Source organism: Cyprinus carpio, chromosome A25 (genome assembly GCF_018340385.1).
Source record: "Cyprinus carpio isolate SPL01 chromosome A25, ASM1834038v1, whole genome shotgun sequence".
Lineage (NCBI taxonomy): Eukaryota > Metazoa > Chordata > Actinopteri > Cypriniformes > Cyprinidae > Cyprinus > Cyprinus carpio.
In genome coordinates this window covers 10,501,746-10,514,571 of record NC_056596.1, presented here as the reverse complement: position 1 = coordinate 10,514,571, position 12,826 = coordinate 10,501,746, and the positions used below count along the sequence as shown (strand labels likewise).

Below are 12,826 nucleotides of genomic sequence, written 5' to 3'. Positions count from 1 at the left end.
GACTGAATCGGTACTTCCACCTATGTCAAGTGTGACCTTTTCAACGTAATTATGTATTACGTGAAGTCATGGATGCGCATCGCAGAGCAGTGCAAGATGAGCATTTCTGTTTATAAAGCGTTTACATTTATTAATTTTTTTAGAAAATGACAGATCGTTTTGCTAGGTAAGACCCTTATTCCTCGTCTGGTATCGTGTAGAGCCCTTTGAAACTGATGAAGGATCTGTACCTCATGACAAGGCATTTTGTAATAAACAGATCACCCTAAATCCCAGTTTAACAATCACGTGGTACAAGTAATTACTGATGGGTGACAATAATGGATTATAAGATATAGCCTACAATGAACTGTCTGCAAATGTGTATGATTTATGAAACCAAAATGGGTGGGCATAGATTTTTGAGATGAGATGAAATGAGATGAGAAAAAAATGTAGGAGATTTTTGAGGTTCATGCTCTTTTTACAGATTATTCAGTATATCTATGGATAAAGCGGCTGATGGATGAGGGTCCTGTGTACTCATAGGACCAGGTTTTACATCCCTCACCATCCTTCCTTTGATCCCCAAGTAATCACAGCCCTTCCTCCATCATGTGCTAGGAGCGGTTTACTTAATGAAAAAATGCTGTGATCTGTAAATGAAAAGGCTTTGGCGGGTCTCTAATCATTAATCCACACAGGTTAATATCACACATGCCTGGGAAGCAGAGGGAGATTGGACAAAAACTTTTTATTAAGTTTTTTTTTTTTTTTTTTTGACTGAATATCTTGAATAAGGTGATTCTCAGCTTTTTCTGTATATTACATAACCCCTCAGTGTACTAGCAATACTCAGACCAAAAATTTACTCCTTTCAACTCGTTTAATCTTGATTTGAACAATGTATCTATTGTTTTATAATTTATCCTAATCAAATATTCTTACATTACATATGTAAAACATTTATGCATTTTTTTAAAGTGGGCTCAGGTGTACATATATTTTTCATCCACACAAATAGGTATTTTCTGTGCTTAAAAAGTGTCATAAAGCGTTAATAAATTAAGGTTATTTTATATAAATAATACAGTCACTATTGTTATTATTATTAGTAGTAGTAGTAAAAGACATTAAGGTAAAACTTTTATGGTCATCAAAATATTAAAATATTTAATTTTATATCAACAGATTAATGAACAATAAACATAAAAATTGTTAATATTAATAACAGCAATAATAATAATAATAATAATAATTATTATTATTATTATTGTTAATAATTAATTAATATAATTTATATGTATTTATTAATTGTATATCTGTTTATAAGTTTTCTTTTTAAAGTCATAATTTCTTTTTTTTATAGGTTTAATACCCCCTGGTATACATACACTGCTGGTTGGAAATCACTATCCTAAAACCCTGTGTGATTGGAAAGCATGAGCCATGAGTCATGCATGCTGCAGTATCATTTTTATTCAGTGTGAGAGAATCACTATAATGAAACATCTTTCATTCACTCCAGTAATACCTAAGGAAGTGGGCTGGAGAATATTTCAAGGATAAGCTATCTTCTCCTTTGATGTAACGTATGGAAGATAAATGCACTAGTGGGCACAAAAGCAGATTTTTGATAGCCAAATTAATAATGCAATGGAGTCTCATATCTCGTTTATATAAAGATCAATTGATTTCTGTCTGTGCAGCGAGAGTGATTTTTTTTCACCATTTTGATATGATTAGGGAGGAAAAGTTATTTTAAAATCAAGTAATTTGGGTGATTTTTCACTTTTCATTTACATTTATATTACATTTCAAATACATTTCTAATAAGACCCAATCATTGTAAAAATCTCTGATTTCAAGCTTCTTTTTTTTTTTCAGATGTGCTATTGTTCTGATTCAGACTGTACATTTATCCATGCTTATTGATGTTCGAGTTCAACCAGTAAATAACCTAAATGTTCAGTAGATACCATAATCAGAATCAGAATCAGAATGAGCTTTATTGCCAGGTATGTTTACACATACGAGGAATTTGTTTTCGTGACAGAAGCTCCGCAGTGCAACAGAATGACAGCGACAGAACAAAAAAACACACAATAAAAGAATAAAAAATACAAAAAATATACAAATTGACAATTGTATGGCAGATATATTACAATGAGCAGTTATGTATGTACAGGTATATTATGTGCAAAAAAATAATAATAATTTAAATGTACACTATGTGTGTTAGATAATAAGTGTATGTGTCTGTAAATATAAATAGTGTAATGTGTTCCACAGTTATTATCAAGGGTTCATTAGATGGATTGCCTGGGGGAAGAAACTGTTCCTGTGTCTGGTCGTTCTGGTGCTCAGTGCTCTGTAGCGTCGACCAGATGGCAACAGTTCAAAAATCCACTAATAAAAATAATCCACTAATCCAAAGGTTTTGATGTCATTGGGTCCTCTACACATTTCAGAAGGCTTTAAAGACTCTTTTTGATGATCAGTGAGATTATATTGTACGTAGGTTAGGATTGAGTCTAATTATATACAGGAAACTTTATTTGACAATTTGAATTAAATTTACTAATCATATAATTTATCACAGATAGCAAATTTTGTTTAGTCTCTCAGCTTCAGTTTCTTGAAATTGCTAGGACAAATCCCTGTCCTGCAGTGCCAGCTCTCTGAATAAAACTACCTGAGCACAGAGTATCATCAGTGTGTACTAAAATGATTTTACCTTGGAAAGGGGATTATTACTCAAAAAAGCATGTGGAGATAAATGTTGCTTTTTTAATAAGATTACACTGAGATTATGTTGACAAATCAATGCAGTATGGTTGCTATGTTTGAACAGTGTAAACTGGATCAATGGTTTTAATCATTTCTAATTTCAGAGTACTGATTCAACAGGGTAATAACTGCAAAAGTGAGGTATAATATTCAGAGGAATGATGAATCTGTGTTCAGCAAGGAAGGACATGGAGTGAGGGGGTGGGGGGAGAAGTTGGGGAGCTTACAGTGGTATTGATTTGTGAGTATGTCCTCCATCTGTCACTGTAATGAATGTTAATGTGACACTACATGGATTGGATACACCAGTAGTTTAAGAGTCAATGCTCTTTTTAACTTACCTTTACTAGGAACTAATCTTGTGCAGAACTCAGTTTGCAGCTGTAAACAGTCCATGTTACATCTACACAATCTTGCATCTTTTGTAAGATGTCCAGCTGTCCAGACAAGTGAGACAAATTTGATGTTGTCTGTTTATGTAAATACACAGATTTAATTTATGATGGGTAATTGAGCACATCTGGTCTTTGCGAGTCTGTGATGTGGTTACAACTTCCAAACTTCCACCAAACTGCAATCAAATGTGATTGAAACAGGTCACTATGCTGTACCTGAATAACTGTGCATGATTAATTGGTGCATTTTAAGAGAAATGTTTGTTTTGTGATCTTTCATCAGAATGTAATAACTTGTTCTGCCTTTTAAATTACTTTCCTTTTTGACTCACTTTACTTAGGAGTTTTCAAACTTTTAAATATGATGAACCACCCAAAATTATATATATATATATATATATATATATGTGTGTGTGTGTGTGTGTGTGTGTGTGTGTGTGTATAAAATACAATAAATAAAACCCATCATTACTACTTTAGATGTTAGCTCAAAATAATTGTGATTAATCTCTGACAGATTTATCTCTGATTTCTGACCATCTTTTACAAGGCAGGATTTTTAGGTATTTTTTATTTTTTTTATTCTGTTCTGTTATTTTCTGAACCTCCGGACTGAGTTTGAAACCCCTTGACTTTTGCCACATGGTAATTACAATAAAACTTCTTTAAAGTGAACCATCTAATTTCCATATTTCACATGAAAATTTGAGTCTTGACTAATGGGCAAATACAACAGTTACATAAGAGATATTGCTTAATAGAAGCAATAATTATTAAAAACTGTCAAAGTGAAAAAAAAAATCCCCCTTTGAACTGGGTTTAAATTAGAAGTATAATCACAAGTGGATGTCAAATGTAAGATCTTAAAAGGCGGGGTAGCATCTGGTGATAGAGCTGCTTTCATTAGCAGAAAATCCTCTGGCTCTAGTGAGGAGAGCAGCTCTAGATTACATCCACAGGTTTCCTTGTGCTACTCAAGACCTTTTGAAATCCCACTATCATACAGGTCAGGGATCAGCAATATCCTGGGACTGGGGTAATGGGGGAAGTGTTTCAATCCAGGGAAAAGCAATCAAGCCCAGATAAAAGGAAAGGGCGCATCCATGAAGGAGCAGGTGCATGGGTTTTTTTTTACTCAAAGCTGTTGTTAAAGAAATCTAACCCCCATCACCTCAGCTGTGATTGCCTGCAAAGATGTGACTGTACATATCAAGCTGCAATTTAGGTGTTTTTATGTGGGAAGATGATAAGGCCATCTGACAAAGTCTTGATGTTCGGTTTTACAGTGGAAAATGTGTCACTTGCACTTAAGTGCTGAATGGAAAATGCTTTCATACAAATGAAAATCACTTTGCAAAGCAAGTGAAGATACATTTACAATGCTACCAATAATTTCTGTAATTGTTGGGCTTTGATTTAATCTGATGACACGGGACTTGTCCCACTTGTCCCCTTTTGTCCCATTTCAGAGGTCCTCACTAAATATATATGTATAGTTACAATATTACTTTTTTCTTTTTAAAATATCCTGTAATTTATGTATTTAAATTTTATTTTAAAATCACGCAAATCAGTGTTTAGTTTGACATGTCCCAAATTGGGTAACAGGTTTTCAAACCTCATATAAAATAAATAGAAAATAAAACACCTCATGCAAAATTTAATTTGACCTCTTGAAGTTGACTGCAGTCATTTTCTGAAGGTTAAGCACTTCCTTTTACTATTTGTTGAAAATGAGTTTCAGGCCCTATTTTGCACTATTTGAGGAAAAAGTGCCATTTAATGTGGATTTAATGTTATTATGCACAGTCCTATTAATAATGTTAAAAGCAAATTAATTCACATCAGTCTATAATTTCTTCCTCAGTGCACCAGATTTGTTTGGTGTTAAGCTCCGCGAGGCACATTCTATGATGAATGTTTGTAATAAGAATTTATGTTTGTGTGGGTTGGTTGAGTCAGGCGGTCTAATCTCACAGAGTGTAGAGGATACACGTGGAACAGGCAGAGCAAGATGTTTAGTGTAGGCTTTAGGTCCCTATAGGCTCGGAGCACATGATTCCTTATGCTGCTCTCACCTGCTGAGAACAGCAAACCTGGCACACACTCGACACACAACTGTGCCTCCCTTTCTCTCTTTCCTATTCTCTGTCTTGCATCCTCTCTTGTGGGAAATGGGACCTTGCAGTCAGCAAAATATTCATCAGATAGATCTGCAAAAACACAACATGCTATTAATATAAATGCATGCGCATTGTAGTACATGAGAGACAGAAATAAAAATTCACAAATGCAGATGGCCCATTGTCCTTTTCAATTGTAAACTGACTGATACTAATAAAAGTTTTCAGCAGTTCCCAACAGCTGGATTAACTAGATTTTTTTCATTTTCTGAGAAAATGTGAGTCCTGTTTGTGCACACAAAACTTGCCACTGTAATGCTAGAGTTTTCTGGGTTTTGCAAGGTGTTTGGTTCAAATACGCCCAAAAATTCTAGTTAAGACATTGTGGTTTATCTTTGTGTGTGTGTGTGGATGTGTAGGTCTCACCGTCAGGGCCGTGCGTCACAGGCTGTGATGTGGCTAGAGTGTAGGGTGCTGGAGACTGGCTGTGGAGGCAGAAGGAGGTCCCTCCGATTGACGGTGATGAGACTCCCCTGCTCCTTTTGGTTTCTACTGCTGTTAGGCGCTGGAGGTCTTCTTCTACTGCACCTACAGGACCTCACAGAGACACTCCAGCAACAAAACCAAGGTCTGTCTACCGTCTTTTAGAGATGTAGCGTTCTGCTTTTTCCGTTTAAATTTTCAAAAAAAGTGTTCACACTATTAAAATGTCTTGCCTGGTTGTCAAAATATGTGCTTCATGTGATAGCCTCAAAATTAAGTGCTTTTATTCAAGTAAAAAATAGTATTTAATATGGCTAAATACAACTTGCTGCTCACAAAGTTCAACAGAGATAAATCGGAGGAATCAGTAACACTTGTGGAAAACAATTTTCCAACATTTTTATTTGATTTATCTAAATTAAAATATTTGTCAAGATAAATTGGAGGAATCTAATAACACTTGTGAAAACACACACACAATCAACTTCAGGCACACATAACATATACACATAACAATAATAATTTATTTATATATGTGCTCCTGTAGCTCAAGTGGTAGAGCATTGCGTTACCAAACGCAAGGTTGGGGGTTTGATTCCCCGGGAACACATGATAGGTAAAAATTGATAGACTGAATGCACTGTAAGTCGCTTTGGATAAAAGCGTCTGCTAAATGCATAAATTTAAATTTAATATAATATATATATATATATATATATATATATATATATATATATATATAAACTACATATAGAAACTACATATAGAAGTCTTTTAGAATTCCTTTTTTTAACCATGTGACTAAAACATCAGAATACTAAATCATCTCCTTAAAGCTTAAAATTTATATGGATTAATAAGTTATCATATATATATATATACAGTATATATATGGCAAGGTTATGTCCCAGTGTACACCACAGTTGTCCTCTGCAAGAGCTAATGCTGTGTTTGATTACTGCCATTTTTTGGTTTATTTGAAGTGCTAGCATGCGGTGAAGTGGGCTTTAAAACTCACCGTGTCTTCCCTGCAGAGCCATCAAAAGCTGCCAATATTGTCTGTTTCCATTTTGCAACAGAGGACAATTGTTAGCTGAGTGCAGAAGCTCATGAGAATGATAAATACTGATTGCGAGAGACACTGGGGAGATATTGCAATGTTTTGTCTCAGAAATGTGGGTCAATGAAAAACTCTGCAGAAGGTCTTAAAGGAAATTTGCCTGTCAACCTCACTGCTGTTTGTTGATGCAGTATTAAACCTTTTAATATTAAATCAAATACAGGTGCATCTCAAATTAGAATGTTGTGGAAAAGTTCATTTTTTCAGTAATTCAAATCAAATTGTGAAACTTGTGTATTAAATAAATTTAGTGCACACAGACTGAAGTAGTTTAAGTCTTTGGTTCTTTTAATTGTGATGATTTTGGCTCACATTTAACAAAAACCCACCAATTCACCAATCTCAACAAATTAGAATATGGTGACATGCCAATCAGCTAATCAACTCAAAACACCCGCAAAGGTTTCCTGAGCCTTCAAAATGTAATCCATTCCTTGTGAAGTTCACTCAAATTCTTGAATCGGTTTTGCCTGACAATCCTCATAAGGCTGCGGGTTTCCTCAGTTGGTTGTGCATCTTTTTCTTCCACACTTTTTCCTTCCACTCAACTTTCTGTTAACATGCTTGGATACAGCACTCTGTGAACAGCCAGCTTCTTTGGCAATTAATGTTTGTGCCTCACCCTCCTTGTGAAGGGTGTCAATGATTGTCTTCTGGACAACTGTCAGATCAGCAGTCTTCCCCATGATTGTGTAGCCTAGTGAACCAATCTGAGAGACCATTTTGAAGGCTCAGGAAACCTTTGCGACTGTTTTGAGTTGATTAGTTGATTGGCATTTCACCATATTCTAATTTGTTGAGAATTGGTGAATGTGTGGGTTTTTGTTAAATGTGAGCCAAAATCAGCACAATTAAAGAACCAAAGACTTAAACTACTTCAGTCTATGTGAAATAAATTTATATAATATATGAGTTTCACAATTTGAGTTGAATTACTGAAATAAATGAACTTTTCCACAACATTATAATTTATTGAGATGCACCTGTAGATTAGATGAGAAACGATTTTAAGAAGCATTTATGACTACGCGTGCATTTTTTAATTGTAGTAACTCCCACAGGGACACCGGCGGGTTCAGTTTTAAAAGAAAAAATCATTTTAATACATATAAAACAGTCTTTTACAGAAAACTGTTTATGAATTGTCATTCCTGACAGAGCATTCCCTACACATCCTCATTAATTGAACATCCTTGAGCTTAAATGCTTGACAAGACACAAACAATTTACGTAGAACTTCCTTAAATGCATTACATTTAAGATATTTGTTGCCAAAAAAGTAGAGCACTTCAGCACGTTAGAATCTAATTAGGGAATGAATAACCTGATATGATTGAATCTTACGTTACTATTGACTGAGGGATTGTGTAACCAGTCAGTATGGGGAGAAGCTAAATAACAGTTCAGCAGTGCCCTGGAACGGGAGTCTATTCAGTTTTATCTCTCCTGTGCTGATTGATCTGTCTCTCCATAACCTCTGATCCAACCTGCCCAGTCAATGACAGTTGTCTCTGTGGACTCTGATTCATTGGCAGGGAAACTGCGGTTCAAACTAAGCTTTGGCACAGAGGTATTTCAATCTGTTGAGGGCTTGTGGGGTTTTTCTGTTTTAGAAGAGAAGATACTTGGCAAAACACAATAAAAAATACAATAGTAAAGTATATTATTGATCAAGAAATATTAACAATATTTTTTTTTTAGAAAACCATATTGAAATGTTTTTGGAAAATAAATTAATACTTTTATTCATCAAGGATGCATTAAATTGATCAAAAGTGACAGTAAAGACATTTATGATGTTGCAAAAGATTTCTATTTCAAATAAATGCCATTCTTTTGAACCTTCTATTCATCAGAGAATCTTGAAAAATATTTAATTGAATAAATACTCAATTATTCACTTTCATTAGCCATTGCGCTAAAGCCAAAATAAATTAAATATTATTTTCCATTTCTATTGTGTTAAGTTAGTGTAACTTAAAAGAAACATCTTAAATTCAGATGTATTTATGCACTACTTTTTTGTTTTTCCCCAGAAAGTCATATTGAATTTTTCAATTTCTCAAATTATCAGCAGACAAAGCAGCCCTCTGGAGCTTATGCAGACTGCCCTCAATGTAATCCAATTTTAACTTTAGTCTGGCAGAACTAGAGTTTTGAAAATTGGCTCTTTGTAAACATGACTTTGTTTCCTGGCGGATTAATAAAATCTAAGGGGTTAAGTTTTGGTGGGCGTTAGCATGACCCCGTTAGTCCCCTCTGCTACTGTAGAACCTGTCTAGATACACTATCTAGACCCAAAAAGCATATTTTGACATTCACGGCCATTCAAAAGAATCATTGGATGGACTGTATATGACTCTGTTAACTTTGATATGACTCTCCAGTCCTACTGTATAATACTAGCATTTATTTCAGAGCAATTACAGTCAGTGGTTATTAACTTGCCAGTATAATGATCAATTGTTTTCGTTCAAATACACAACACTTTCAGCAATGAGAGGGTTAGTAAGAAAACTAGTGAGGATTTTTGAGGGTCTACTTGAATATGTGCCAACAGAAATCGAAAGAAATGCGATGGTCCCTGAAGAGGCCATATCTCTGTTCATTAAGACTGATGCCTTGTGCATGAAAGAGAATGAATTGCATAATACTTTTGTGTTAACTATCCAATTACAGCTGTGGTTGTTTTAACAATTGTCTAGTTTGATGCCTTGCTAAAATGTGCAGTTCTTGCATTGTTTACTTATACTTTGCTGATGTGTTTAACAAGATGTAGAATAATTAAAACGCACCAGGTGTTTTCTTACATAGAATGGGACATGGTGGTTTATATAGAGAGGAAGTAAACTGACATTTCCTAAACCCAGACATTTAATGCTGTGTTTTAGGAAGTCCAGTCTGAACCTTTTAGCCCTCTTCACAATTATCAGATCAGTGATGGACACTCCATTATGAGGTAATTACTAAAGAGTTACAGCGATAACATTGCAAAGTGCCTGAGAAAGAGTTCTCAACTACCAAAAAAAAATGTGATCAGTCACAGGCCAATCAATTGTGTTGCTTTCAGACAGTCTATTGCAGTCTGGGATTATAAAGAACTACATCATAGCACGTGCATTTCTGACCATTCCCCTCACCTAATTTGATTGTTGTTGAGCTCACTTTGCACACCACTTAAACAAGATCAATACTCGTTTACAGCCCTGCTAGATTTACAAGGCATTTTGGAGCAATTATTCAAGTCAATTTTAACCCCACCTCTGCAGAACATTAACAAACTCCACTTCCCATTTAGGATATCATTATTGTCAATAATTTGATGAGTGCTTAACCTTTAACCCATAAGCATCTGCCTGAAATGTGTCATAAGTGAATACCTAATATGTTTTAAAAACAATTCACAGGTCTAGCAGTTAGAGGCGTCATGCCCATTCAAACCAAGGGGTTTTCATGCAGATTTTCGAGCCAAGTGGATTTGGAATGCAGCTTCCAAAAGACAAAAATAGCAGAATAATATTTTTTATAATTGATACAATCACAAGGGTGTGATGTGCGGCACATCACTAGCTGCTAAATTCAAATCTGTATTCGCTGGCTGGCACTGAGACAGATGTGTTTTTTCAGTGCTGCTCACTATTACCAATCACACATGATTCTGTTGAGCTTATGAATGCAATGGCCAATCAGAGGCGTTCAGATGAGTCATCACTAAAACATGGGAGCTTTGTTCACTGTGTGCGTCGCTGAATTCTGCTCTCTGGCAAATAAGATATTTTCGATGGAATCTCGAAGTGCAGATGTGCATACGATGTAAGTGAGATATGCATTTCACAGTGTAAACAGCTTCAGTGATTATAAGTTTTTGAGAGTGTTTGAACTCTGGCTAGACTGAAGTCAATGATAATGTTCTTTTATCATGTAAATATTCTTTGCTGTCTTTCTGTAGGCCTACAATGAAATGTTATAAATAGTAACTTACAATGTTTTATTAAATTCACATCAAATACAAAGTTAGTTTATACTTTATGACATGACACCCATATCTGGTAGCCCTACCTAAATTAAAAAGATGGGATTTATGTGTAGTTAACAGACATTTATGATGTTAAAAAAGATTACTACTTAAAGGGGACATAACACAGAGTTTCAGCCAATCTCATGTTAATCTTGAGAACCTGTAGAGTAGTATTGCATCCGTCATATCTCTGAAGAGTCTTTAGTTTTATCAGATTTATAAAAGACAAATACAGCTGTACCACTTCTCTTCGAAAACAGTTGAGCTCCTGGAGGCGTGTTGTGGGTGGAGCTAAACAGTCACGAGCATGCACAGCTTTTGTGTTGCGATCATCTGCAAGCTGTAACATTGACTTAAATAAAACAGGGACAAAAAATGTATTGACTTAAATTAACTATGGCTAACAAATTAACGAATGAAGCACATTGATGGGCATGCGTTGCTCTCATTCTGGTTGATGTGTGTGAGCGCTTTTACTGGAGGAAGTGCCCATACATGGAATTTATGATGTCATAAAGGGCCATACTCTAAAAAAAACTTTCAGAAACTTATACGAACCCTGAAGGAGAGAATTTGCCACAGAAATACTCCATCATATGTCCAAATTGTTATTTGAGACTTTGATCATGAATAGGGCTCATGGTCATGTATAGATTCATGGGAATCCAACTCTTTAACAGTGTAAGTCAGAATGCATGAAATAGCATTAGACCTCCCCTTTAAAATAAATGCTTTTGAACTTTATATTTATCAAAGATGAAAAAATACTTTTGTCTTTGATTAATACTTACATTTAATGACAAAAAATGACATGTAAAGACTTTTAAAAACATATATATTTCAAATAAATGCTGTTATTCATCAAAGAATCCTCATCAGAGTTGTATCACATATGTATTTTAATATCAACAAAAATATTAAGCAGTCAAGCGGTGTCTTCACAACTCAAAGTTGTCAGATTTTAAAGATGTTTTTCAGTGTAGAATAAACACAGCTATTTAACATTCTGCCATACTGCTTGTTAAAGGGTTAGTTCACCCAAAAAAACTCACCCTCATGTTGTTTCAAACCCGCAAGACCTTCGTTCATCTTCGGAATACAAATTAAGATATTTTCGATGGAATCTGAGAGCTATCTGACCCTGCATAGACAGCAACACAACTGAAATATTCCCAAGTCCAGAAACGTAGCAAGCATAGAGATCTATAAAATAATCCATGTGACATCAGTGGTTCATCCGCAATTATACAAATCCACAAGAATACTTTTTGTGTGAAAAAAAAACAACTTTATTCAACAATTTGTCTCCTCAGCATCACCCTGTAAACAACGTATGCTGTTGTGTGTCAGCTGCGTCACGCCGGATATGCTGTTCCTATGTTGTTGATTTAATCTGAATGGAAACAGTGTATCCTATCCGTCGTGATGCAGCTGACACAGAACAACATGAGGAGATGCTGAGGAGACAAATTGTTGAATAAAGTCGTTATTTCTTTTTCTTTTGCACACAAAAAGTATTCTCGTAGCTTCATATAATTGCGGATGAACCACTGATGTCACATGGATTATTTTACAGATCTCCTTGCTATGTTTCTGGACTTGGGAACATTTCAGTCACGTTGCTGTCGATGCAGGGTCAGACAGCTCTCAGATTCCATCAAAAATATCTTAATTTGTGTTCTGAAGATGAACAAAGCTCTTACAGGGTTGAAACGACTTAAGGGTGAGTAATTAATGACAGAATTTTCATATTTGGGTGAACTGATTAAGTTTGTTTAGGCATATGACATGAAGGTCAATTAGTATCGCATTCACCGTGCAATTACCGTTCTTGCAGGTTGGTAATTTTTAAAAGTGCCCATACTGTGCCTCTTGTCTATTTGAACTACGTGACGCCTATAACAAAATAAGATGGGAG

General features: G+C 35.1%; 1 protein-coding gene across 1 annotated transcript in view; it reads left to right on the top strand.

Annotated features, from left to right (window-relative positions):
* The window catches only part of LOC109083935 (carbohydrate sulfotransferase 8-like), a 50,044-nt gene that overhangs the window by 15,099 nt on the left and 22,119 nt on the right, over positions 1 to 12,826 (top strand). Inside the window, exon 2 of the mRNA XM_042715429.1 lies at positions 5,707 to 5,915. Coding sequence (XP_042571363.1) covers positions 5,741 to 5,915 — 175 coding nt within the window. The 5' untranslated portion in view covers positions 5,707 to 5,740. The remainder of the gene's footprint in view (positions 1 to 5,706; positions 5,916 to 12,826) is intronic.